This window comes from Palaemon carinicauda, chromosome 29 (genome assembly GCF_036898095.1).
Source record: "Palaemon carinicauda isolate YSFRI2023 chromosome 29, ASM3689809v2, whole genome shotgun sequence".
NCBI lineage: Eukaryota > Metazoa > Arthropoda > Malacostraca > Decapoda > Palaemonidae > Palaemon > Palaemon carinicauda.
In genome coordinates this window covers 65250361-65275113 of record NC_090753.1, presented here as the reverse complement: position 1 = coordinate 65275113, position 24753 = coordinate 65250361, and the positions used below count along the sequence as shown (strand labels likewise).

The 24753-nt window shown below is 43.3% G+C and overlaps 1 protein-coding gene across 2 annotated transcripts in view; it reads right to left on the bottom strand.

Annotated features, from left to right (window-relative positions):
• The window catches only part of LOC137622195 (ferrochelatase, mitochondrial-like), a 100474-nt gene that overhangs the window by 42413 nt on the left and 33308 nt on the right, over positions 1–24753 (bottom strand). For both annotated transcript variants that reach the window (XM_068352647.1, XM_068352648.1), the window contains exons 4-5: positions 11164–11282; positions 10718–10819 (exon numbers count right to left, since the gene is read on the bottom strand). In XM_068352647.1, the coding sequence (XP_068208748.1) occupies positions 10718–10819; positions 11164–11282 (221 nt within the window). The remainder of the gene's footprint in view (positions 1–10717; positions 10820–11163; positions 11283–24753) is intronic.

The window sequence follows — 24753 nt, the reverse complement described above, 5'->3', positions numbered from 1 at the left end:
CACGTGGAATAAAGGGAGTGAGGGTCTACTTCTGGCTTAGAGAGGAAAGCCCCACACGACTTTCCGGCTCTAGGTCCAGGGCAACGGCGCACATGCTCCATCGTTAGCACACGAATGGCACAACACTAGTGAGCTATAAGTACACTGGGATATATACAGGGAGAACGCACTGTAACACTTGCGAATAACGCACTACGCAAAAAACACAAGTCCCCACGATGGAAACACGTGGAACACAAACACGCCAAAGGATCGAGAGAGACGAAAGTGAGCTGTGTACTGCTCACGACCAAGGAACTTAATGGGGACGCTGACCCAGAGATGCAGTGACCTGCCCTAATCCTGCCCTCAGGGCGCATTCTCTGGCGGCGGGGGTAAGCCTATATAGAGCGGAGTAGGGGGGGTAACGGCGGGAAAAACCTTGGTCGAGATTGAGGGATCACAAGTGACTCCAAGAAAAGTAGTTCTCGGTGAGTATTTGTGTCGGAACAAACATGATTTTTAACAGCATTAACGAGTTGAAAGACAGTTAAATGTAACTAAAAACACAATATCAGCGAATCTGAATTCCATTATTAACTAAAACAAATATTGATACAAATACACTCGTGTGCGTATGCGCAAACACACACACACGCACGAGGAGACACGATCGGCGAAGAGGTAATGATGGTGACTGCGATAACATACCGTAACTTACACTACGGAAATTTTAATCTAACTTAGCTTATTTATTTTTTTTTTATTTTTATATTTCATATTTTTTACATTTTTTTTCTTTTAATATGATATTTTAATTATAAAATAAATTTTGGAATATACTTACCCGGTGAATATATAATAGCTGCAACTCTGCGGCTCGACAGAAAACACACTCAAAAAACTCGCGAGCGATCGCTATGAAGGTTGCAGGTGTGCCCACCAGCGCCAACTGTCGGCCAGATACCACTCTTGCATGTAAACAAACCCTTCAATTCTTCTCGTCCCGCTGTGTCTCTATTGGGGAGGAAGGGAGGGTCATTTAATTTATATATTCACCGGGTAAGTATATTCAAAAATTTATTTTATACAGTGAACCCTCGCTACTTCGCGGTTCGACCATCGCGGATTCACCACTTCGCGGATTTTTTTCATAACCCATGTATATACATATATCGCGGATTTTCCAGAAATATCGAAAATACCGCGATGTGATCGATGGTGCGAGATTGGAGAAAGTAAGGAAAATTGAATCGTGATTGATTTTCAATATAAATGAAACTTTGAGGAGCAACAAAGATATCATTTGTGAGAGAGAGAGAGAGAGAGAGAGAGAGAGAGAGAGAGAGAGAGAGGAGAGAGAGAGAGAGAGAGAGAGAGAGAGAGAGAGAGTTTAAATGTAATAAACAAAAATATTTGATAGGTTATAACACATTGGTGCTTATGTAATATCAACTGTATACTGTAGACGGTTTGAATAAGTTAAGAAATGGTATAAATGATACTTTGTTAGTGTATTCGTACACACTCAAGAGCGGCAGCTAGATGACAGCAGATCTAATCACAGCCAAAAGTAAAAAAAAAAAAGAAGTCAACAATACTCGATTTTTAAAACAAACCCGAAATTTAAAAACAAAAGTACACGCTTTCTTAATGTGCAATTAACTATTTAAAGAGTGGCAATTTTCTAGAATAAAATGATATTTCCCAAAAAATAGTGGTTTGCTGATGAAATCGGATGCCGTATTTTTAGCTATGATTGAAATGGATGTAGACTCGGCCTAATTATTTCGTTTCGTATTTAATTGACACTAAGAAAACTAATTTTAGTTTCTTCATCTAAATGTAAGTATTGTATAACACGAAGAGAGAGAGAGAGAGAGAGAGAGAGAGAGAGAGAGAGGAGAGAGAGAGAGAGAGGAGAGAGAGAGAGAGAGAATCAGCTGTTGTACTCAAATGGCGTGTTTTAGTTTCGTGAGAATTTCATCGCCACGACTTTATCAACAACATACTGTACTGAACTTTACAGTATTATACAGACTACTGTAATATGATAAAGTAAAATATTTGTAATCTATTTTATATGAAATGGGGCTATTTTTTTTTTTGTTTAAATTTACATTTACGTATGTAAAACAACTCTCTCTCTCTCTCTCTCTCTCTCTCTCTCTCTCTCTCTCCTCTCTCTCTCTCTCTCTCTCGTAGATTGTTTCCTGCTTTGCTACGTATGTATGATTTTATATAGATACGGTAAATAATATTTGTAATAACATATTTTATTAAAGCTTTTACTGTAATACCATTATTTATCACTTTCATCATGCGCGTTAAATTCCTTAGTTTGTTTACTGAGCGTACTTTATGACGCCGTCGTTTCAGGCGGCGTCATAAAGAAAAACATTTCATTTGGAAGTCCTAAGAAAAATTAAGTAAAACATTAGTAATAACCAAATCAACATACTGTACTGAATAATCATTATAATCGATGCGGAAACTAACCTATACACAGATGTGTAAATGCGTTTGTTTCTTCATTATAATCAGAGATAAACGTAAACAAAACATTGGTTGCCATTTTTTATCGTGCTTTTTGGCGTGTTTAGGAAACGCATGATATAAAGTCGCCCTTAATATTTGTGCCTGTTTTAGTTTAGGGTATGTTAGTACATGCATTAAGTGTTCTGTACATTAAAGGGTAGTTTGTTAACAGTACTACGTACAAGGGAAGGTTTTAAAAGTCTGAATATACATGTTAAATAAATAGGTAAATATGGTGTCACTACTTCGCGGATTTTCACCTATCGCGGCCGGGTCTGGAACCTATCTACCGCGATAAACGAGGGTTCACTGTAATTAAAATATCATTTTTAAATATTTAACTTAGCCGGTGAATATATAATAGCTGATTCACACCCAAGGCGGTGGGTAGAGACCAGAGTTAATTAAGTTTACAGCGTATAAGCTAAGAGTTTTTTCATTTTGACAGTTATCAATATAACAAAACCCAAATATATAGGTACCTGGTAAGGAAGTTGACTTAGACGATTACTCTGCCTTGTAAGTCTGTCTTCCTCACGGAGCCCAGCGATCCTCTTAGGATGCTGAAAGACTCCCAGGAGCTGAAGTATCAAGGGTTGCAACCCATACAACAGGACCTCATCAAACCCCTAATCTGGGCGCTCTCAAGAAATGACTTTGACCACCCGCCAAATCAACCAGGATGCGAAAGGCTTCTTAGCCTTCCGAACAACCCATAAAACAATATTAAAAACATTTCAAGAGACAGATTAAAAGGATATTGGAATTAGGGAAGTGTAGTGGTAGAACCCTCACCCACTACTGCACTCGCTGCAACGAATGGACCCAGTGTGTAGCAGTCCTCGTAAAGAGTCTGGACATCTTTTAAGTAAAATGACGCGAACACTGACTTGCTTCTCCAAAAAGTCGCGTCCATAATACTTTGCAGAAATTTATTTTGCTTGAAGGCCACGGAGGTTGCTATATCTCTAACTTCGTGCGTCTTAACCTTAAGCAAACATCGGTCTTTCTCATTCAAGTGAGAATGAGCTTCTCGTATTAAAAAAAAAAAAATCTGATAAAATATGACAAAGCATTCATTGACATAGGCAATGAAGGTTTCTTAACTGAGCACCATAATGCCTCAGATTTCCCTCGTAATGACTTAGTACGAGCTAAATCGAACTTAAGAGCTCTAACAGGACGTAATACTCTTTCCAGTTCGTTGCCTACGATCTCTGATAAGCAAGGAATATCAAAAGATTTAGGCCAAGGACGAGAAGGCAGTTCATTTTTGGCCATGAAACCAAGTTGAAGTGAACAAGTGGCTTTTTTCTGTAGAAAAGCCGATGTTCTTACTGAAGGCATGAAGTTCACTGACTCTTTTAGCCGAAGCCAAGCACACTAGGAAAAGTGTCTTGAGGGTGAGATCCTTCAGGGAGGCTGAATGTAATGGCTCAAACCTGTCTGACATGAGGAACCTTAGGACCACGTCTAAGTTCCATCCAGGAGTTGCCAAACGACGTTCCTTAGAGGTCTCGAAAGACTTAAGGAGATCTTGGAGATCTTTATTGTTGGAAAGATCTAAGCCTCTATGTCGAAAGACCGAAGCCAACATGCTCCTGTAGCCCTTAATCGTGGGAGCTGAAAGGGAGTGAACCTTTCTCAGATGTAAAAGAAAATCTGCGATTTGGGCTACAGAGGTACTGGACGAGGACACAGATGCTGACTTGCACCAGTCTCGAAAGACTTCCCACTTCGACTGGTATACTCTAATGGTAGAAGCTCTCCTAGCTCTTGCAATCGCACTGGCTGCCTCCTTCGAAAAGCCTCTAGCTCTTGAGAGTCTTTCGATAGTCTGAAGGAAGTCAGACGAAGAGTGGGGAGGCTTTGATGGACATTCTTTACGTGGGGCTGACGTAACAGATCTACCGTTAGAGGAAGACTTCTTGGAAAGTCTACCAGCCATTGAAGTACCTCGGTGCACCACTCTCTCGCGGGCCAGAGGGTAACAACCAACGTCAACCTTGTCCCTTCGTGAGAGGCGAACTTCTGCAGTACCTTGTTGACTATCTTGAATGGTGGGAATGCATATAAGTCCAGAAAAGACCAATCCAGTAGAAATGCGTCTATGTAGATTGCTTCTGTATCTAGGACTGGAGAGCAATAGATTGGTAACCTTTTGGTCAACGAGGAGGCAAAGAGGTCTATGGTGGGTTGACCCCAAGTAGCCCAAAGACTCTTGCCCACGTCCTTGTGGAGGGTCCATTCCGTGGGTATCACCTGACCCCTCCGACTGAGACAGTCTGCCAAGACGTTCAAGTCCCCCTGGATGAATCTCGTCAACAGGGAGATGCCTCGAATTCTTGACCATAAGAGAAGGTCCCTTGCGATCTCGAGAAGCGTGAAGGAGTGTGTGCCTCCTTGCTTGGAGATGTACGCCAAAGTTGTGGTGTTGTCTGAGTTGCCTCTACCACTAAGTTTCGAAGAAGCTTTCTAATATCATCAAGGCCAAGTGGACTGCTAATAGCTCCTTGCCGTTGATGTGCATGCTCTTCTGACTTGAGGTCCACAGACCCGAGCATTCCCGACCGTCCAGGGTCGCACCCCAACCCAAATCCGACGCGTCTGAGGACAACACGTGGTTTGGGTTCTTGACTGCTAGGGATAGTCCCTCTCTCAGACTGATATTGCTGTCCCACCATTTCAGGCATGCCTTTACTGGTTCGGAGACTGGGAATGATACCGTCTCTAATGTCTTGTCCTAGTTCCAGTGAGAGGCTAGATGGAACCGGAGAGGCAGAAGGTGTAGTCTCCCTAGTGAGACAAACTGCTCCAGGGATGAGAGAGTCCCTACGAGACTGTTCCAACTCCTGACTGAATAAACGTTTCGTTTCAGCATTAGTTGGACTTCGAGCAGGGCTTGACTGCGAATCTCCATCCCCAAATATAGAATAATCTGGGATGGGATCAGTTGGGACTTTTAGGCTGACCAAAAGTCCCAACTCCCTGGCCAGACTCAACGTCCAATGTAGATCCTGCAGACAGCGAAGACTGGACGATGCTCTGAGAAGCCAGTCGTCCAAGTACAGGGAGGCTCTGATCCCCGATAGATGGAGGGATTTTGCCACATTCCTCATGAGCCTCGTAAACACGAGAGGCGCAGGACTGAGGCCAAAGCACAGGGCTCGAAACTGGTACCCCACATTCCTGTAAACAAACCTCAGAAACGGTTGGGAATCCGGGTGTATAGGAATGTGGAAGTATGCCTCCTGAAGGTCGAGAGAGACCATCCAGTCGCCTTCCATAAATGCTGTCAAGACAGCCTGGTAGACTTCATCGTGAAGTTTGTCTTGACAATGAACACATTGAGCGCACTTGCCTCTTACGTACTCCTGCAGTGAACATGGCTGCCAAATCATTGGAGCCATCCCTGAGGGACTGTTCCTGCAGAGAACGTGGCTGTCAGATCATTGGAGCCATCCCTGAAAGCCTTGTTTATGTATGACATAATTGTACAGCAAAACTTCAAAGGCTCGAAAATAGCTGTGAAGTCGACCTGTAAAATCTTGGAGCGTCTCATGGCCAGGCGCCAGGGAGAGTCTATGAGGTTTGAGAAGTCTATCTGGGCAGAGGCAGGAACTCCCAAGCCGAGAACTTCTCTCGTGTCATATCAGACTCTCGCTCTATAAGCCAGTTTAAAAGAAGGGAAAGCAAAGGCTGTCTCCCCCAAACTCCTCCTGTTGATAAACCAGTCGCCTAGCAAACGTAAAGCTCTCTTAGAAGAGCGAGAGAGCACTAGCTTATAAAACAACGGCTTCGAAGTAGCTAGGCCTAGTGTAAGCTCTGACGTTTAGGCGAACGAGGAGCAGCAGTTACAAAAAGATCTGGACAAAGATCCTTAAAAATCAGCATGATTTATTTAAAGTCCATAGAGGGCTAAGCAGCTTTAGGCTCCTCTCCGTCTGACAGAGTCCTCAAGGGAATATCAGTAGGAGGGGGAACAGCAACTTCCTCATCTGAAGGAACCTTGTCCGACAATAGCCGAGTCTCAAGCAAGGGAGAGACCTACCGTGGTGGCAATGCTTTACAAGCAGAGTCCACACGCACTGGTGCATTAGTAGCGGACCAGGACGCAACGTCATGTAACTGCTTGACAGTCTGTGAACTGTCAACAACAACAGGTGCGTGAGGACGCACAGCGTCCACTCGAGACTGCTTTGACCGCCTAGACTGAGCAGTCAAAACAATTCTAGAATGCGGAGGTTGACGCTCAGCGTCAAAAAAAAAGTCAACTCCGATTGTTGGCGAACGTCCTGAACGTCAACAGGAGCATCAGCAAGTGGCCTAACGTCCAAATGTGGCTGAAAATCCACACGAGACCGCATCGAGTGTGGTTCTAAACAACCTGACTGACGTGACTTGGCTACGCCAACGTCAACAGGACGCACAAAGGAACGTTAGGGTGGCTGAAGGCCAGGATCTCGATGAGATAAACAGCTAGGCTCAACGGACTTATCGGCAGAATAGTCTTCCATAAGGGAGGCAAGCTTATTCTGCATGTCTTGCCGTACAACCCATTTAGGATCAACGGGAATGGTTGCGGTAAGAGACGAGGGTAACGTCTGTGACCGCAAAACCTTGCCTACAAAAAGACTCTCGGAGTCTGTGTTACGCTTTTGTTAGGCGGCGAGCAGTCTTCCGATGACTGCATAGGGTCAGAGCTGTCCTAATAGTTAAAACCAGGACGCTGGACCTGTCCTGAAAGGACTGACTTTCGCTTAAAGGGCCTCGAAACCTTGTTCCACGGTTTCTTATGCGAAAAGCTTTCGGATGACGAGGAGAAAATCGTCTCTCTCGCCTTATGGTAGGGGTGATCTTGGTAAGATACACCTGATACCATAGAGGGAACGTCTGTTCGCTGATCAAGGCCTCTCGAACCCATAAGTCGTACGACATTACTTCTCCCCTGGGCTTGGGAGCTTGCAAGAGGTCCCGGACTAGGCGAACGACAGGCACGAACAGACGAACCCTCGGTCGCAACACTGATAACACTTTGCGCAATATCACTTTATCACTACGATTTTCTGTTTTGCACTTATTTCACTGAAATCGAATTTTTTAACAATTCACATTAGGTATGAATAAAACTGATTTCTACCTGAAGCACGCAATTCTACCCTCATCAAAAGGTTGTAATTGCGAAATCAGTCGTATAATGTAAGCACATTAATACCAGCAAAAAAACAGTAAACATATTTTAAGATAAAAAAAAATCAGTGGCTGGGGAAGAGACTAAACACTACTTCATTCAAAACTACGTTTTCAATCTCTCACCGTACAGTGCCTTGGGATGAGAATAAAAACTAAAAATGTTTTATCCTTTTTCCCTGTACAGAGACTAGGGACGAGAGTAACTCGAGAACAACGTTACTCGCTTGGGACGAGATAAAGATCGGAACGTTCTCTCTCCTCTCTCTCTCTCCGTCTCTATCTCTCTCTCTCTCTCTCTTGATTTCGCACCGAAGAGAAGAGCCCACTTACCTTTCGTCAATAAACAGGTTATTTGACCAAAGGAAAAAAACTGAAAGGTTTTTCAATTAAAAGTTCCTTTAAAATAGTCTTTAAAACATTTAAGCTTTGAAAGAAAAAAGAACAAAACGTCAGAATCGATTTACTCTTTCTGCAAAGTGAAACCGTGATACTCTCTCTCTCTATCGTAACGATAGAGCGCAAACTGCGTAGCATAAATAAACTAAACGTTAGTTCATCTTTGAAACAGTACGAAGACTATTCAAAGAAAAAAAACTATCATAAAATATTTACTAAAAATATTTCATTTAATAAGTTTTAAATCATTAGCTCTGTAAAAGTTATTTACGATTGAAAAGGGCTCAACGTTGTTTAACTTTGGTTTCCAAGTTAGGACCGCCTACTCTCAGGAAAGGTCGCATATAAACAAATCATTAAAATTTATTTTGATGTTTATTATAAATGGAAAGCTAATCGAAGAGGCCTAATAAAGGCGGTTGAGATATAAAATATATAGAGGAAAATCTATAATCAATTTATAACGTGATAAGATAATTGCTAAAAGCCTAAAACACACTTCCGTCTAAGGGAAGGGTCGGCCATTTAAAAGTCAAAGAAAGTCCATACTCTCTTTGTCATCAAAAATTAAATCTATCCAAAAACGAGTTCAAGATTTAAGATGAAGATAAAACACCTGCACTGCGAAAGCTCAAACCAAAATGAAGTACTTCACCAAATATGTTGAGAAAACTCCAGGTTCTACAGCGAGTATTGATAAGTCTTGTCGTCAACGTCGACAGAGAAGAATTGAAGGGTTTGTTTACATGCAAGAGTGGTATCTGGCCGACAGTTGGCGCTGGTGGGCACACCCGCAACCTTCATAGCGATTGCTCGCGAGTTTTTTGAGTGTGTTTTCTGTCGAGCCGCAGAGTTGCAGCTATTATATATTCACCGGCTAAGTTAAATATTTAAAATTTTTATTTTCATCACTTTCAGTGACGAGTTACGGTATGTTATCGCAGTCACCATCTCTACCTCCTCCCAGACCGTCTCTCTTATTGCGTAGCAATTCTTGCACCTGTGTGTGTGTTTGTGCATACGCATACGAGTGTGTTTGTATCAATATTTGTTTTAGTTAATAAAGGAATTCAGATTAGCTGTTATTACTTTCTTAGTTACATTTAATTGTTTTTCAACTCGTTGACGCTGCTAAAAATCATATGTACTCTAAACACATTTTTGTTTAATCTCTCTCTCTCTCTCTCGGAAAAAAAAAATAATAGACGTATCTAACACTATAACAGCGAAGAAGAACGAGAGAGAGAGAGAGAGAGAGAGAGAGAGAGAGAGAGAGAGAGAGAGAGAGAGAGAGATTTTATTTAATGAACATGTTAATGCTATGTTTAGAGAGAAACAGAAAAAGAGAGAAGTCTTATTTAAAAGAGCTTGTTAATGCTATCATGGTTTTCTTTGCTTCACTTTTTTTCTTTCTTTCTTTTCTTCACGCTGGCCCTTCTCACAAATGATCATTGCCACCAATCTCTTTGTCCTTTATCCCTATCAACAAAAGGCGTTCTATCTCTTCCAGGGTATTGCTAAGATGTGATTCCCTTCGATGGTTATTTGCTTTAATGGCTGCCTTCAGCTTGATGATCCTCGATATCATAGGCCTATTCCGGCCATATTGTTTAGCCATACAGTATCACTCACATGCACACTGCTCTCATGTTTTTCTATAATTTCTTGCTTCAATTCTAATGAAAGAATTGCCTTCTTCCTGTACTGAAACTTAGCTTCTTAGGCACCATGATTATAGGTAAAATCAAAAAGGAAATGTGAGAAAAGGAAGAAAATAAGCACTGTTAATAACAGACCAAACAGAGGACAACTACACGATACACACAAGAATAGAGAACTGAGCACTCGACGCTCAATGGCGTAATGTTTACTTCGTGTGTCGAAATAAAATTCGGGTGTAGAGTCAAAAATTTGCTCGAATTTTACTTCGGATGTTGGAAAATTCGGATGTAGATACGTTCGTGTGTAGAGGTTCCACTGTATTATGCTTTGTGAAATAATAAATATCACTATAATTATTTTATTAGGTAGGCCTACTGAACTATATCCTATTTTGTCTGAAGTACAGCAGATGTTGATTTTAGACCTCAGGAGACCGTTTTTGTCATTTTAGCTCTGACACTACTACATTTTTACGATTCTTTAAATATATGGCTCTTCTAGCTTAAAACCCTGGACTTAGGCCTTAAACTGATGGTCACTGTTCTAAGTAAACATTATATAAAAGGCATAAGATAATTATTGAGTGCACATCCTAAAGACAAAGCACAAAATAATTGCAGTTTCATAAATTTCATGCAGAAATTAATTGTGCATTATAAAGACTAAGTCAATTTCATGTATTGAAAATGATAGTTTTTTAAAATTTAACAGGTAATCATAAAAACAAAATGAAACTCAAAGAAGTGGTTTGAGATACAACACCAAGTATCACAGTCGATAAATCCAGTTCAAACTACTCACTTTAGATAGCTTTCCAGTAATAAATGGATAACTATCAAGGTTATTATTGAAAAAATAAGAAAAAAGAAACATTTGATGGACACTAAGTTAATGCAAAGACATGTGAAAAACAAATATAAGCAATGTAATGAACTTTAGCGTATATCACCTTTCAGCATAGAATTTGTGGATGGCATTCATACTGGAGCCAGTTGTACTACAGCTGTACTGAGGATACTGCGTAAAAGCGATACAGTTCTCTACTCCATCCCTGCAACAATAAAACATCAACAGTTTTAACAACAGATTCAGTGACAGTAAACAGGACCTCTCATTTATGTATTGACTGCAACAGAACACTTTTGAAATAAGTTTGTAGTTTGGCAACCACCCCCCTCCCCCGGGGTTAAACAAAAATATTAAGAATTAAATGATGCATGAAAAATACAGCCCTTTATTACTTAGCGTATTTTTATCTGAAATAAAATTGAACAGAGTGAATTTTGAATAGCAAGTCTTCAGGGTTTAGATCTTGATGAGGGGCTAAATAATAATGGTATTCTACATTAAAATCAGATCTTATTAAATTAAAGAAAAAAGTTTAAGTTCACTTACTCTTCCATTTGTTGTAAAGTCACTTCCGTCAATGGTTTGGCATAACGAAAACCAACGTAGTGTTTGTGCGGGGCTGACTGTGGACAAAGTCTATCAAGGCGTTCACACATCAGCTTCCCCTGATGGAAAGTAAAAGGATTATTCTTCAACCAAAAATTAAAGCTACTGTAGTTAGTTGCTAATGTATTTTACAAATTTCTAAACAAAAATACGTTTCATACCAAATTACTTCCATAAGAAGATTATCAAAGATTTTGCAATGAATTACAAAACAAGAAATAAGCATAAATTTCAAGTTATTGTCCTGTATTCATAAACATTTTCCCAATGAAATAGAAATTGGGTTTCCTGATTGAAGACAAACATCTGAATACAGAAGGAAAATGGTACAAGAATATGGTCCTTGTATAATTTTACCTTGAACTACACAGAAAGCAATAAAAAAAACCTATATATTGTCCCTCTTGTTGATAAACAAGTGTTCTAAATATGACAAATTTCTTGCTGGCAAGAAAACTTTGTATAAAGAGCTCAAGGTTTGTATCATTAGGAAAAATACAAATTGCTTTCAAATTTGTCTTTTGTTCCATCACTAATACAAACCATCTATAGGGAAGACTCACCCTTAAGTGGGTGGAAGTCCTAACCAACTAGCTGCTTTTTGACCCGGGGTACTCCTCCGTGCTTCATACAAGTTTATAGAGTCCCACTCACCCTGACACCTCGCTAAACTTACGTGCAGATGCATACGTTAATGACCTGAGCAATCCATGAGATTGTGTGATAACTAAGCAATGTGACTTATCCAGGTAAGAATTCTTGGGAGTCTTAAGACTTCCTTGAAAAAATCAATGGACATTGCCCAATTCCCTCCTCACTAGGGGAAATGGGGACGTAACAAATATATGAACCTATACCAGGTTGCACAAAGGAAATGGTTATTACCTGCAAACAGCAGAAGCCAGCTTGCAGCGTACCATAGGTGCTGTGCCCCAAGAGAGGGGAAGATGAAGAAAGATGCCAGCAACTCTTATCATTCTTCCCAGACTTAATCCTGGATAACATCTGCCCTCAACCATTTGCTACTTGTCCAATCAAGGAGCTTGAGGTGTTTAAACCACTTGTTGTGCAGCCACCACAAGACCAACAAAGGACGTCTCCATACTCCCGTGGGTTACGTCTTGCAGGTAATGGGCAGTGAAGGTTGTCTGACTCTTCCAAACCTGCGCTTGTAGAACCTGCGCCACAGAGTAGTTTTTCCTAAATGCTAGTGACATACCGTACAGTACTTATGCCCCATCATTGTGAGCTTTTGGTTTCCGTGCTTGCTGGAAAGTTAGGATTCAAGGCTCGAGCTATGACCTTGTGAATCCACGCAGATTTTGTATTCTTTGTGATTATCCTCTTAACCTTCCCTGTTTTGACAAACATTCTGTTCACTCAGGGATGAGCTCCTGTATCAAGTTTGAGGTTAAAACCTCAGTACCCTAACTGGACATAGTAGCAGTTGATCTGGGTCATTGGTTACATTACGAAGACTCTCAATCTGGAAGGGCCCGAATCTAGGATCCGCTAATGCCAGATTTTGAGTCGTTGCAACAAACTCTGGGATGAACCCAAGCATTACTTGTCCCCATCCCTTTGAATGGGACACGTCATAGGAAAGGCTGCGCAATTAACTGCCTCTCATGACCAAAGCCAGGGCGAGCAGTAAAACCGTTTTAAGCGTCATGTAAAGATCTGATGCCTGATGTAGCAGCTCATAGGGCACTTCTTTACAGGATCGCAGTTCAAGAACTACGTTCCATGGAGGCAGTCTAACTTCTGGCTGAGGACTCCGTATGAGGAGAGACAATTTCAACGAAGAGGAAATATTAACTCATTTCAGTCTGAAGGTGAGGCTCAAGTCCGAGCTGTAGCCTTTCACTGCCGAGACCAAGAGGAGTCTTTCCTCCCGGGGGTATAAGAGAGACTCTACTATCACTGGGATAGTGGTGTTGAGAGGAGCGATATCCCTTCCATGACGCCAACCACAGAAGACTGCCCAATTTAACTTGTAGAGTGCAGCTAATGCTTCTCGGAGGTAACCGGATATTCTTTTTGCAACAGGTTGCGAGAAGCCTCTATTCAAGAAGAGATGTTGGATAACCTCCAGGAGTGAATTTGTGAGGATTCTACAGCTTTGTAGTAAATCTTCACGTGTGGTTGTCTGAGTAGATTGTGATGTGGAGGGAGCTCCCTCAGCACCTTTGTAAGCAGATGTAGAAAGTCCGGAAACCATTCTGCATGGTGCCACATCGGAGCTATGAGAGTTATCAACAGGCTTTTGGATGCCCTTACCTTATTGAGTAATCCTCTTACTAGGCAAAGGGGGGGACATGAAGCCATCAATGTTGTCCCATTGTTGTTGGAAAGCTTCTTGGCAAGGTGCTTGGGGATCTGGTACTGGCAAGCAGTATATTGAAAGCTTATTGTTCAGCAACATCATAAACTGGTCTACTGTCGGGGAAACTCCACAAATGGGCTCATAGGACCACCAAGTTATCTTCCATCCATCTTAGCCTTTCCACAGCTTGGTGACATAGGTGCAGTGAAAAGTACCTCAAACAATCAGCAGGCATTTTCAATTGCAGCAATAACCCCTGAGGATTTCGTCAAATGAGACTCATACAATTCTACGTTTCTACCTTCTTGGTGAGGTTTGGCGGTGTATGGGCAAGCGCACATGCGCAACCAAAGTAGCTTATGTCATCTATTTACCATTTATTATGATACTCTTACCTTGTAGGGTAACTATACTGTATACTAAATCAAGTGACAAAAATGGATAGAGACATGCAGAGGCGGCGACTAATCGCCAACATCTAAGACACGGTACTTCATTAGTAGTAGTAGTTAGGCGAACATAAGGGAATGCTGTTGAATTTTAGCAAGCGTTGATGAAACAGTTGCTCAGATGTGGAAACTTGCGCATCCGCATGTGCATGCAATTTGAATGTCTGTGCACGATATCTCTCTTTGTTAGTTTTACAGTACAGAGAGCTGAAACTCGCAGTTACTGTTTACTCATAGTAAGAAGACAAAGTTATAATAGGATGTATTGCATAGAGAGATTTCCGCTGTTCTTACTCTACTTGTGTGTTATACAACGTCCCGAGTGGGCGAGTGAGGTATTAAGTGTGTAGAATGGCGAGTGCACTGCACACCTTCTAATGTTAGGTTAGGCGCATAGGTATGAGTGCGCGCTGAACTCCCCCAACTGTATATTGTGGTGAGAGGGGGATTTAGCACCTAGCTGTGGTTGGGTGCTGAACTCCCTCAACTGTATGTTGTGGTGAGAAGGGAGTTTAGCACCTAGCTGTAGTTGGGTGCTGAAGTCGCTCAACTGTTCGTTGTGACAAGAGATGGCTCTTAAATAAGAGCTTGGTCCATTTATTCAAATGTCTTTATTATTGAACAATGACCACGGTCAATCTGAAATGAACATAAAACATATTTAGAATAAATGATGAACAATGTATATAACTGAAATGAACATAAAACATATTTAGAATAAATGATGAACAATGTATATAACTCAATGTTTATAACCCTCTATCTCCCCCCAAGTTTTTAAACGGCCTTTTAAAATGTCTCTCGTGGAGGTCGGTTTAAAACTGATGTCAAAACATTGGGTGGCAATTAAACGTCCAAATTATAGGTTCATGAACACTAAACTCCTGTTAGCATGTGAAGGAACGGAAACTTGAAAAACAATTATTGTCATGTGTTGATCATGATGACACTATAGCTAGTTCATCTCGAAATCACAGTGCCATGTTGGCGGTCGACGGGTACGACTGGACTTGCGTTGCTCCAAATTTGGCATGGCAGGAGTTAACTGCGATGGAGAGTTTGTGCTATCATTGGGAGGTGGAATCTCTGCTAGATGATTCGCAGTGTTACCGAGGTCGTTGGGATAGCATTCCGGAGCAGCAACATCAAAATGAATGTTAGGGGTAGTACCACTTGGTAACGGCAAAGTGGTCAGTGGAAGAGTACCATGTGTGTCCGGATTTTGGGTTGTCGGAATGGTGTCCTTCGCAATGGTCTCAGACGTTTTAGTGGTCGAAGGATTGGCAATAGGTACAATCTGATTCCGATTATAGTCATCTCTAATTGTACGGACTTCTGGAATACTCCTGACAGGCACGTATTGTCTCAAAAACTTCCGGTTCCTTAGCGTGACCTTACCAGAGCCATCAACTCTGACGACGTATTGGTCGAATTGGCGGACTTCTATGATGACACCGGTTTTGTTCCATTTCAGGGGGTGATTTCCTGTTTGATTTTGGATGCGAACCCGGTCACCTACGGACAGTGGGGGTAGTCTCTTAGTGTGCTCTGATAAGCGCTCTCCCTGTTTAAGGTGTCGATATCTTAGGGCCTCCTCTCTTGCATCGAGTGTTTCCTTCCACGTGTCGTGGGGACGGTACCTGCCGGGCGGGACAGGTATGAAGTCTCTGATGGGACGACCAAATACACATATTGCAGGAGATAACTTGGTATCTCTGTCAGGTGTGTTCCTGTATTGGAGCATCGCACGTTGGAATTCATCAGTGTTGAGATCACCGTTACTGCCCGTGTTGTCCGCTATAAGACGCTTGACAGTTTTGACGCCTATTTCGGCTCTGCAATTACTATGTGGGAAGGCCACAGAGGAAAGGCGGTGATGGACTCCCCAGTCCTTTCAAAACTGCCTAGTTGCCGTCGCTGTAAATTCAGGTCTACCATCAGATGTCAATTCATCCGGAATCCCAAATGTCACAAATGTTCGGCGTAGTGAAGTTATAAGACCCTCTGCACCGTTCGAAGATCGTTCAACTATGGGCCAATTCGAGTATCGATCAACTATAACTAAATATCCAACTCCACGGTAGTGAAAGTAATCTGCACAAACACATTGGAATGGGTTGTCTGGAGATATAAGGGGTGTAGGCGGAGCACTAGGATTTGAAGGCGCGATGCGATTGCAGTGGTTGCATCCAGCTCGAAGTGCTGTTATAGCGGGTGTTATCCCTGGCCAAAACACAGATGACTCTGCTCGCGATACCATAGAGGTAATTCCTTGATGTGCTGAATGAAGAGATGTGAGAATTTCCTGGCGAAGGGCTGGAGGAATAAATATACGCTCCTTGTATAGTATCACACCATCAACAGTGTAGAGATGCTCGCGGAATTGAAAATACTCTCGAAGATGTACAGGAAATTCTTGGCGAGACTCTGGTACTCCGCATTCTATAATGCTGAGCAGTTCATGCATGTTATCGTCACTACTTGTGGCAGTGCGAACTCTGTCCCAGGTGACTGCTCTCACGTTAAGTGAGTCAAGTGAGCATACTGCTGATGCGGTGATACAAGTATCAATATCATTGTCAGTGGAAACAGAATATGCTGATGGCAATTTGTGTAGGGGAACATTTCTCACGGAAGGTACAGTGTCAACTGATGCAATGTCATCTTGAAGCGAAAGCTTTTCAGATTTTTCAGTTGGGTGGCGCGATACTCCATCTGCAGCGAGATGCTTGATCCCTGGGATATGAATCATGCGAAATCGATAGCGGAGGGACTTTTCCTTCAAGTTTCTGAGACGTGAATTTGATATGTCCTCCAATGATCTGTCACCAAATATTTTCAACAGGGGTTTATGGTCAACTGCGACCACAAGATCTTCACAGCCAAGAACAAAGTATCTTGCCTTATCAAGAGCATCGACGACTGCCAATGCTTCACCTTCAACTGGTGCATATCGAGACTCAGCTGCATGTGTGAACCTACTTCCGACAAGTGTGATCTTCCAATCAGTGCGACAACAAAATGGTCGGTTGTCTGGACAGTCGCAATGTTTCTGGAACAGCCAGAATCCCATTCCTGATTTTGACCAATCGGTGGCGAGACAGGTAGGTTTTGTCTTGTCAAAGATTCGCACGCCTTCTTCAATTTCGTTGATAATGGCAGTTTTAGACTCCTCAAAGAGTGCATTAATATTGTCATTCCAGGTGAATGGTGTTCCTGGTTTCAATAACTGTCTGAATGGTAGCATTTTGTCGGTCATGCTGAAAGCATACGATACTTGGTTTACTAAACCAAACAAAGATCTGACATCAGTGATATTTCTTGGGGTTGGAAAGTCCATAATTGCACTAAGATATCTTGCACATGGGCGAACTGTGTCTGGGGTTATTTCGAATACAGCGAATTCAGCTGTGTCTTCTGCGAAACAAAATTTGTCAGGGTTGAGTGTTATGCCGTGTCTTCCACATATGTCGAGCCATTGTACAGCTTGGAAAAAACTCTCCTCTATTGAGTCAGACCAAAGAACATCGTCGACACATTTAGTTTTGTTGGGTATCTCGGCAACTATGTCATCATACCGTCGAGTATATCCGTCGCCAGAAGCAATATACCCTTGAGGGGCTGTTTTATAATGATAGCGTCCCCAAGGAGTGATAAACGTAGTTAAGTGACGGTCAGATTCCTGAATCGGTACACTGTAGTATCCGTTCCAGACATCAAAGACGGTTTTCTTTTTTCCTTGTGGTACTGACCTTGCTTGGTGAAATGGAGAAGGCGTATGATGCGTTTCTCTCTTAGCGTGCACATTGAGAGGCTGAAAATCAACTGTTCGTCGAGGTGTGCCATTTTTCTTAGCACATACAACCATCCGATGGCACCAAGTTACTGGTTCTCCGATTGGGACAGGTTCAAGGACACCAAGGCGGACGTCCTGGTCAAGACCAGCTTTAACTTCCTCTTGCCAGTGTAACGGCACTGGCACTGGTGTGTGACGAGCAACAGGATCAGCATTCGGATCGATCATCAACTTCATTGGGGGTCCATCCATTAGTGGTAACGGTTGGTGGTCACATACGTTGAATGTACTTGATTCGTAGTACTCCAAGAGTAGTCCTTTAGTTTAGACCGGTTGGACTCGGTTGCACTGAACGGTAATTCTGTAGGCGGCGAGGGTGGTAGTTGACGTTTTGGGCAGTCACATTGATTGGCTAGTCCACTAACGCTTCCTACTTCATTGTTGGTGGCATCCGGAGTTTCCGATTGTGTGTCATAGATTTCACCAATAGTCGGAAAACTATCAGATATCATGCCAAGGGCGATGCAGGATTCCCTACTGATGAAGAGCTTATCCGAGTTGTCGGTGACATATGTCATTTGCCTAGTCTCAACAAGGTTCCCCTGCTCATCTGTTCCTGAGATACAAAGGATTGTGGCACCGAGGATTTTAATGCCTCTGTTATTTGCAGCGTGCATTTTCATAGTTACAGGAATGAGGTCACTTTGCTTGAGGCCAAGTTTGTGGATGACCTTGATACCTGCGAGACAGCTTTGGCATCCAGTGTCTGCCATTGCAGATATACGAACAGCATGTGTACCAGCTTGAAGGTGGAAACCAAAGGCTTCGTAATCCTCAGGTGATGTTCTGATTGGCAGATTTATGAAAGGTTGAGATTTGGAAGGTCTCTTTATCCAAGTATCAGATAAGTTGTCATACAGATGGTGGTCCAAAGCCAATGTCTTGTCAGTGTGTCGTTTAGAGATTGATGATACGCTGCACAAGGTGTTGAACACCGCATTCTCGTAGTCATTGGCATTGTGAGCACTGGGTTTCACTTTTGGTTTGCCCTTACTACGGCAAACACTCTCGAAGTGATTTTCTCGGTTGCAGTGTTCGCATCTATGACCGTAAGCTAGACATTCTGATTTTCTTGCACGTGCAGGAGTGTTTTTACCATGTCCTTTCTTGCCACAGTATGAGCAAACTTCGTTTTTATCTTTGACAGCGGTTTGTTTTGCCTTTCTGTATGAACTACTGGCTGCTGCTTGGACCTCATGAGAGTCTAATAGTCGGGAGGCAGATCGTTTACCAGATTCTTTAGCTTCGACAAATTGTGCAACTTCTTCTAATGACATGTCCTGATTCTTATCACCAAGTAGATCTAATTGTATTTCAGGGTCACATATGCCGCGTGCTAATACGTCTCTCACTATTGTGTCAGTATAATTTACATCAACGTTGCATCCTGGACATTTTGATTAGGAATTTGCAAACACTAGCCTGTCCTATAAGTCGTGCACAGAAACGTCGTACAGGCTCATCACGGTCTTGACGCATGTTGTGTAGAGTCACTCGAGCTACCATGGTGTTTTCCTCTCGAACTGCCAGTTTTTTTATTGCTCCCATCACTTCTACTTCAGTCTTGTTAGTAAGACTGCCACCAGCTGATCGTGTTAAGTCTTTTCGAAGTTGTTCTTCGCAGCATTCTAGAAGCTGTACCACGCGATCACGGCCCTCAATTTTAGTTGCGTCTACATAGTCAGACCATCGTGATTGAAAAATGTTATTTTCATTAGTAAAATAAATTTTTGAATATACTTACCCGATAATCATGTAGCTGTCAACTCTGTTGCCCGACAGAATTCTACGGAAGGGATACGCCAGCGATCGCTATACAAGAGGGGGGTGTACTCACAAGCGCCACCTGTGGCCAGGTACTGCAGTACTTCTTGTTGACACCACTTCAATTTTTCCTCGGTCCACTGGTTCTAAGGGGAGGAAGGGTGGGTCAATTAAATCATGATTATCGGGTAAGTATATTCAAAAATTTATTTTACTAATGAAAATAACATTTTTCAATATTAAACTTACCCGATAATCATGTAGCTGATTCACACCCAGGGAGGTGGGTGAAAACCAGTGTACATGTATATCAAGAAGCTAAGTATCCCGTATTTCATATTATCAGTTATTCAAAATAACAATGAAATTACAAGTACCTGGTAAGGAAGTCGACTTGAGCCATTACTCTGCCTTAAATAAGTTCGTCTTCCTTACTGAGCGCAGCGTTCCTCTTAGGAGGCTGAACAACTCTAAGGTGCTGAAGTATCAAGGGCTGCAACCCATACTAAAGGACCTCATCACAACCTTTAACCTCGGCGCTTCTCAAGAAAGAATTGACCACCCGCCAAATCAACAAGGATGTGGAAGGCTTCTTAGCCGACCGTACAACCCATAAAAAGTATTCAAGAGAAAGGTTAAAAGGTTATGGGATTGTGGGAATGTAGTGGCTGAGCCCTCGCCTACTACTGCATTCGTTGCTACGAATGGTCCCAGGGTGTAGCAGTACTCGTAAAGAGACTGGACATCTTTGAGATAGAATGATGCGAACACTGACTTGCTTCTCCAATAGGTTGCATCCATAACACTCTGCAGAGAATGGCTCTGTTTGAAGGCCACTGAAGTAGCCACAGCTCTCACTTCATGTGTCCTTACCTTCAGCAAAGCAAGGTCTTCTTCCTTCAGATGAGAATGTGCTTCCCTAATCAGAAGCCTGAATAGTAAGAAACTGAGTTCTTAGAACTTGGAAAAGAAGGTTTCTTGATAGCACACCATAAGGCTTCTGATTGTCCTCGTAAAGGTTAAGACCTTTTTAGATAGTACCTAAGAGCTCTAACTGGGCAAAGCACTCTCTCCAGTTCATTCCCCACCAAGTTGGACAGGCTTGGGATCTCGAACGACTTAGGCCAAGGACGTGAAGGAAGCTCGTTTAGCAAAAACCGAGCTGCAAGGAACATGTAGCCGTTTCAGATGTGAAAACAATGATCCTGCTGAAGGTGTGGATCTCACTTACTCTTTTAGCTGTTGTCAAGCACACGAGGAAAAGAGTTTTTTAATGTGAGGTCCTAAAAAGAGGCTGATTGGAGAGGTTCAAATCTTGATGACATAAGGAACCTTAGGACCACGTGTAGATTCCAGCCTGGAGTGGACAACCGACGTTCCTTTGAGGTCTCAAAAGACCTAGGGAGGTCCTGTAGATCTTTGTTGGTGGAAAGATCCAAGCCTCTGTGGCGGAAAACCGCTGCCAACATACTTCTGTAACCCTTGATCGTAGGAGCTGAAAGGGATCTTACTTTCCTTAGATATAACAGGAAGTCAGCAATCTGGGTTACAGTGGTACTGGTTGAGGAAACTGCATTGGTCTTGTACCAGCTACGGAAGACTTCCCCTTGAGACTGATAGATTCTGAGAGTGGATGTTCTCCTTGCTTTGGCAATCGCTCTGGCTGCCTCCTTCGAAAAGCCCCTAGCTCTTGAGAGTCTTTCGAAAGTCTGAAGGCAGTCAGACGAAGAGCGTGGAGGTTTGGGTGTACCTTCTTTACGTGAGGTAGACGTAGAAGGTTCACTCCTAGAGGAAGAGTCCTGGGAATGTCGACCAGCCATTGCACTACCTCTAAGAACCATTCTCTCGCGGGCCAGAGCGGAGCCAACCAACGTCAGCCGTGTCCCTTTGCGAGAGGAGAACTTCTGAAGTACCCTGTTGACAATCTTGAACGGCGGGAATGCATACAGGTCGAGATGGAACCAATCCAGCAGAAAAGCATCCACGTGAACTGCTGCTGGGTCTGGAATCGGAGAACAATACAACAGGAGTCTCTAGGTTATCGAGGTAGCGAACAGATCTATGGTTGGCAGACCCCACAGGGCCCAAAGTCTGCTGCAAACATAGGGTCCACTCTGTGGGGATGACCTGACCCTTCCGGCTGAGGTGATCTGCCATGACATTCATACCGCCCTGAATGAACCTCGTTACCAGCGTGAGCTTTCGATCTTTAGACCAGATGAGGAGGTCCCTTGCCATCTAGAACAACTTCACGAAAGAGTCCCTCCCTGCTTGAAGATGTAAGCCAGGGCTGTGGTGTTGTCAGAGTCCACCTCCACCACTTTGTTAAGCTGGAGGGACTTGAAGTTTATCAAGGCCAGAAGAACCGCCAACAACTCCTTGCAATTGATGTGAAGTGTCCTTTGTTCCTGATTCCATGTTCCCGAGCATTCCTGTCCGTCCAAAGTCGCACCCCAGCCCGTGTCTGATGCGTCCGAGAGGAGAAGGCGGTCGGGTTTCTGAACAGCCAAAGATAGACTTCCTTGAGAAGAAAGCTGTTCTTACACCACGCGAGAGAAGACCTCCTCTCTTCGGAAACAGGAACTGAGACCGTCTCTAGCGTCATGTCCTTTATCCAGTGAGCAGCTAGATGATACTGAAGGGGGGGAGGTGGAGTCTCCCTAACACGATGAACAGGGCCAGCGATGAAAGTGTCCCTGTTAGACTCATCCACTACCTGACTGAGCATCGGTTCCTTCTCAGCATGCTCTGGATGCATTCTAGGGCTTGGAATATCCTTGGGGCCGACGGAAAAGCCCGAAAAGCTCGACTCTGAAGATCCATACCCAGGGAGACAATGGTCTGGGATGGGACGAGCTGAGACTCCTCAAAATTGACCAGGAGGCCCAGTTCCTTGGTCAGATCCATAGTCCATCTGAGAATCTCCAGACAGCGACGACTTGTGGGAGCTTTTAAAAGCCAGTCGTCTGACGGAGCCGGACACAAGATCATGGTACTGCTGCACAGTCTGTGAACTGTCAACCATGGGGAAGCGAGGAAGTACAGTGACAACCCGAAGCTGTCTAGACTGTCTGGGTCGTACAGACAACTCCTTATCGGGTTGCTGAGGTTGCCGCACTGCGACACAACAAGTCACTTCTGCTGGTTGTTGAACGTCTTCCCAGTGACACACTGACTCCGTAAACAAAAAAAATCCTCTAACAAGGACTAAGCTTGGACTGCATGTCTTGCAACACAGCTCAAGGTCTATGGGAGCAGGTGTGGTAACAGACGGGGTTAGCAACTGAAGTGGAACCATTACCTTCCCTGGGAGCATGTTATGCTTAAATAAAAGTCCATAGGAGGCTACGCAGCTAAAGGCTCCTCTCCAAATGACAGAGTCCTCAAGGGAATATCAGAAGGAGGGAGAAAAGCACTTTCTCATCTACAGGGACCATATCCGAGAAAAGCTAAGTTCTCTCAGTGAGGGTTTCACTGGTGCAAAAGCAGCAGACTAGAAGGCAACGTTATGAAACTGCTTGACAGTCTAGTGAGTTGGCAACAACCAAAGATGTGTGACTGAGAAGCATGCGGTAAGGTATGCAGAGCATGTTGTATGCAGAGCATGCTGTATGCAGAGCATGCTGTATGCAGAGCATGCTGTATGTAGAGCATGCTGTAAGGTAAGCAGAGCGTGTTGCATGGCGTGTAACATTTCTCAGAAATTCCATGACCAGTGCTAGAGTGAGTAATATCGCATTACCGTCCATTGAAAGTGCACGTGCCGAGGGAATAAATTTAGACTGTTTGTTGATGAATTTGATAGCCGGCATGATAATCGTAGAATTAAGCTACACTAAATGTACTATAATCTACTTCACCTCAGGAAAGGGAAACTCGCCCTGTTGGCAACACTGCATTACTTCATGCATGCTTGCATGGGGTTTAATATCAACATAATATTACCTTACATTCATAACTCATGATTCATTTGTTTAGAAGATATTTTTGCCATATTTTGCGATTTGTTAAAAATATATTGCAAGGAATACATATATATTTTTATATAAGTAATCCAAATAATCTCCATTATCATAATGTTTGTGTAGGCATACATGTATATGATTACAAATGCAAGTTATGAAAGTAATGAGGTGTTATTATTGTCATTTGTTATTCCCAAGTTGAATGGGAAGATGTCTCAAGAGTTGCGCTTGCTGTAAGGGTTGCGGATGCGCAGTAGCAGGTTCCTGAGGAACGAGTTAAGGTTCCTGAGGTGTGAGCTGCGAGAGTTGAGTTAGCGGCTGCGCAGAACGCAGTTCTTGTCTCGCGAGTTGAGGTTCCTGAGGTGCTAGCCTAAGGAGTAGAGACTCTTGCCTTGAGGAGGGTTTAGGTCGCTGCAGCGAGTGCTGAGGTGGCTGCCTCATTGATGGAAGAGGTTGTCGTACCTCAAGAGATTGTTGCCTCGCTGGTGGAACCGCAAGCGGAAGCGGAGGAAGTAAGGCATAAGACTCCTGCTCCCATTGCTGAGGTTGCCTTAAGGAAGGTTAAGGTTGCTGCACAACGCTGGTAACTGGCAACTCAGAACGCGGTAAGGTAGCCTGAGGAACCTCAACTTCGTACGCCTGGCAGACTGGACTGCGGAGAGGCGGAGCTCTCGCAGGAGGAGGCGGAGGTTGCTGCACACCGCTGGTAACTGGCAACTCAGAACGCGGTAAGGTAGCCTGAGGAACCTCAACTTCGTACGCCTGGCAGACTGGACTGCGGAGAGGCGGAGCGTTCGCAGGAGGAGGTGTAACCTTCTCAGCCTGAAACTCACGCATTAAGACCGCAAGCTGCGACTGCATGGACTGCAGCAAAGTCGTCTTGGGATCAACAGACGATAAGGTCTGTTGAGGCAAAGCCTTAATAGAAGATGAGGTCTGTGAGGCATCGCCTTACCTCTCTTAGGAGGTGTGCAGTCACCTGATGACTGAGGAGAGTCAGAGCTAACCCAATGACTGCATCCGGGTTGTTGAACTCTAACTTCGTACGTCTGGCATAGGTCTGGACTTTACGTTTAAGAGGTCTTGAGACCTGAGACCAGCGTTTTCTCCCCGAAATTTCTTCTGCAGACGAGCAAAATAAGGGCTCAATCGTCTGCGGGTGGGAGTGAC